General features: G+C 38.7%; 1 protein-coding gene across 1 annotated transcript in view; it reads right to left on the bottom strand.

The window, feature by feature from the left end:
- Positions 1–3,926, bottom strand: part of LOC123980664 (L-amino-acid oxidase-like) — a 14,708-nt gene that overhangs the window by 9,644 nt on the left and 1,138 nt on the right. Inside the window, exon 3 of the mRNA XM_046065188.1 lies at positions 2,466–2,597. Within this exon, the coding sequence (XP_045921144.1) occupies positions 2,466–2,597 (132 nt within the window). The remainder of the gene's footprint in view (positions 1–2,465; positions 2,598–3,926) is intronic.

Here is a 3,926-nt window from a genome sequence, read left to right as displayed (position 1 = left end):
TTGAATGGGTTTTGTTTCACAATCCTCTCCAGGGTGCGGTTATCCCTATTGCTTGTCCACTTTTTTCTACCACATCTTTTCCTTCCCTTCGCCTCTCTATTAATGTGCTTGAACACAGAGCTCTGTGAACAGCCAGCCTCTTTAGCAATGACCTTTTGTGTCTTGCCCTCCTTGTGCAAGGTGTCAGTGGTCGTCTTTTGGACAGCCGTCAAGTCAGCAGTCTTCCCCATGATTGTGTAGCCTACAGAACTAGACTGAGAGACCATTTAAAGGCCTTTGCAGGTGTTTTGAGTTAATTAGCTGATTAGAGTGTGGCACCAGGTGTCTTCAATATTGAACCTTTTCACAATATTCTAATTTTCTGAGATACTGATTTGGGGATTTTCATTAGTTGTCAGTTATAATCATCAAAATTAAAAGGAATGAACACTTGAAATATATCAGTCTATGTGGAATGAATGTATAAATTATACAAGTTTCACTTTTTGAATGGAATTACTGAAATAAATCAACTTTTTGATGATATTCTAATTATATGACCAGCACGTATGTGTGTGTGTGTGTGTGTGTGTATATATATTAGGGGTGTGCATCTTCACTGGTCTCACAATTCGATTACGATTATCAGGTCTTTGATTCGATTCTATTTTCCAATGCGTCAGTTCAAGGGTGTGAATTTCTGGGCACCTCATTGTCTCATCTAGTGTAGTTACATGTTTGTGTCCTGTAAGTTGATTATTGTACCATCTACTATTGAGCACCATGGGCCTTGAGAAATGGCACTTAGTTCATTGTGTACTTGATGTGTGGATGAATGACAACAAATGAAATAGAACTAGCAGCAAAAAAGCGTCCTGCTCAGCTTTCAGACCGCAGTCTGCAGCCTGAAGAGGACATGTTAGCGAACTTAGCGCTAACTACCTTTACATTTCCAGCAGTTGGAAAACAACAGACAGAAACGGACATGCTTTAACCTAACGTTACACTGTAGATTTACAGCCAGACTGAAACGTAACGTTCATCTTTTCCTCTGCTCCGCTACTTTCACCGTCACCTACTGCCGCCTGTCACCTAGCTGTCCTTTGAAGAATGAGCAGAGGACGCTAGCTGGGCGCTACCGAGCGGCACATTGTGCGGGTGAAAATCATTAACATTAGTTGCGCATTAATTTTATTGATCGTGTTTTAGTTTAGTAGCAGCAGTTACTCATTCAATCAACAGCTGTCTGTGCCGAACAGGGAGAACCACACGTCTACATTGTGTGCACCGCATAAACGGTCCGGAGCTGCACTTCCGCATTTCCGAGTTCCACCTTTTTTGTTCCGTCAACATTATGTTATCAATTAACCTCTAGAGAATTGATTATTGACATTTGTGAAGCGATTCATAATTGTCCAAGTCCGCATCGCAAGGCATCTATAAAGCAATTATTTTCCACACACCACACCCCTAACAAATAAATAAATATATATATATAAAATTAGTGGTGAAAAGTAACAAATTACATTTACTTGTGTTACTGTAATTGAGTAGCTTTTTTGTGTACTTGTACTTTTTTAAGTTGTTTTTATAAGACACAGCCAGGGAGAGACGTCAGTGATCGTTCCCTCTGGCTGGATGAAGTCTGACTCTCCTCATTTTACACAGGATCCATGATGATATGGAAGATTTTGAAACGAATGGCAAAAGTAGCATGTGAAGGGTTATAAAGAGGAGCCAAGCGCCCCCGTAGTTCGCACTCTGCTTGGTAAAAGATGTTTTCATAGTTTGGTAAGAGGCTTTGCTCAAATTAGCCAAAAACACATTGGTGCATGACATCGTTAATGTCAGTTGGCACCTGCTGGTTACTAGTTAATAATGCTTAGGCCTTTCTTAATAAAAAATAACTATAAATAAAATTTATGCTAATGCGTATGAAGGCACATTCAAAGTACCACCTGTTTTAATGTAGCCTAAATAGGGATATGACTTCATATACAGTGCAGTGTTTCCCGTTTTCCCAGTCCAGTGCGGCCTGCCATAGTTTAAATTGTTCCGCCACAGTTTCATAATGAAGCAAAAACATTCACTAAACTTCTCATAATAACATAAAAGTTCTCTAACGTTGTTTTGCGCCATTGCTTTAGCAAATAATCTGTCAAACGAACTGATCTGACATTGTGGCCTCAAGACTGATTTATTTAAATAAGTATAATAAAAAGAACTATAAATAAGATATTAAATCAGTATATATGTTTAGGAGCTTAAAAAAGTAACTAAGTCACTCTGAGTAAATTTTAATGAGCTACATTTTACTTTTACTTAAGTAGATTTTAGTAACTTGTACTTAAGTAAAAGTTAATCAGTATAACAGTACTTTTACTTAAGTACAATATTTTAGCACTCTTTCCATCTCTGATATATATACACTGTGCAAACAATGTGCCTTTTGAATAGACAATATAGGATGTAGGGCCTCACCTCACGTTGTCATTGATATCTGACTGGTCATAGATCATCTCAGTCAGCGCTGTGTACATAAGGCTCTGTTCGTTAAGCAGGTCTCCAATCATCCTCACAGCTTCTGGACTCAGACCTCCTTCTTCTTTCAGATACTCCTGTTAAACAAAGTCATGCAGTCAGAAAGAGGGCTTAAAATGAATCAAAGGTCGGCAGACTCATTGAACTCCTTTAAGTCCATTCTTAAAACATACTTTTATCAATAAACCTTTCCTGATTATATTTTCCTTTTAACTTTTAATTAGTGGTTTTTATCTGATGGTTTTTCAAATGTGTAATGTGAAGCACTTTGTAACATGGATTTTCACATGTGTTCTATAAATAAATACTATTATTATAAAACAATAATGTGTTATTTGACAGGAGTGGGTGGGCTCAGTGGAAGGACAGTATAAATGGTGGCGTCGCCACCTCTCCCCGCCAGTGTGGGGACTTTTCTGCAGTTGCTTGCCAGTGTAGGGTTCCTTCAGGGTTGGACTTTCCTTCCGGAGGTCCCTGTGGTCTGATTTTATTTTTGTACAAGTAAGCACATCGTGAGTAATGTGCAATCCAGAGTCAAAGGCTGGCTTACCTCTTTTATATGCTAGAGAAACTCTTTTATGTTAATAACTGAAGTCCTTTTTGAAAGACTATTAATGTAGGATTGTATGAAAGTGTGATCAGTAGTGAGGAGCTAACTCGCCAAGGTATTCTCGTGCTTGTTAAGGACTAAGAGGTGTCTCTCCTGCTGAGCTGCAGGTGTGCTCCCCTGTAAGAGATAAGGTCCCGCAGCTGAACTATCTTGGGAGTGAGTCTCATACAGTAAGGTAAAACACTTTCTGAGTCAGGGGAGTTTCCAAGCCCTTGAAACATTGGGGGCTTAGCCCAGCCATCTTTCATGCCCCCCCCCCCGAACTGAAGCTTACACCAACGTTACCTATAAATCATTGAGCTACATTTTAATTATGTATAATGTATTAATACATTTTTCAGATTTTTATAATTAATACTGATAATAATTGACACTGACAATATAAATTGGGTGAGGGGGTCTCATAGATGCACCCGGTGCGTCTCACACAGATGCTAAACTGTACCTTCAAAATCAAATAACTGCGGATTGTCACTTTTTCTGAAACCATTGGTATTGGACATCCTGCGATGAGAGGGGTCTGTTTATTGGCCTTTCTCTTTCTCTCACTCACTCACTCAGTCAATCACTCACACAACAATATCGCCAAAGCTATATATACATTCCATAAGGACAATTGATTTCATAAGATTTTTACATAAGTAAATAAAAGAGTAAAAGTTATGTTTGTGTGTAGAATAATAAAAACAGTAGGCTAAGTGTGTGTGTGTGTGTGTGTGTGTGTGTTAATGCGTTAATCCCTTTTCATGTGGACGCTCTGACCTACAGAGTTTTCATTTAGCAACTTATACGGACA

This window comes from Micropterus dolomieu, linkage group LG12 (assembly GCF_021292245.1).
Source record: "Micropterus dolomieu isolate WLL.071019.BEF.003 ecotype Adirondacks linkage group LG12, ASM2129224v1, whole genome shotgun sequence".
Taxonomy (NCBI): domain Eukaryota; kingdom Metazoa; phylum Chordata; class Actinopteri; order Centrarchiformes; family Centrarchidae; genus Micropterus; species Micropterus dolomieu.
This window is presented reverse-complemented; position numbering and strand designations above follow the sequence as displayed.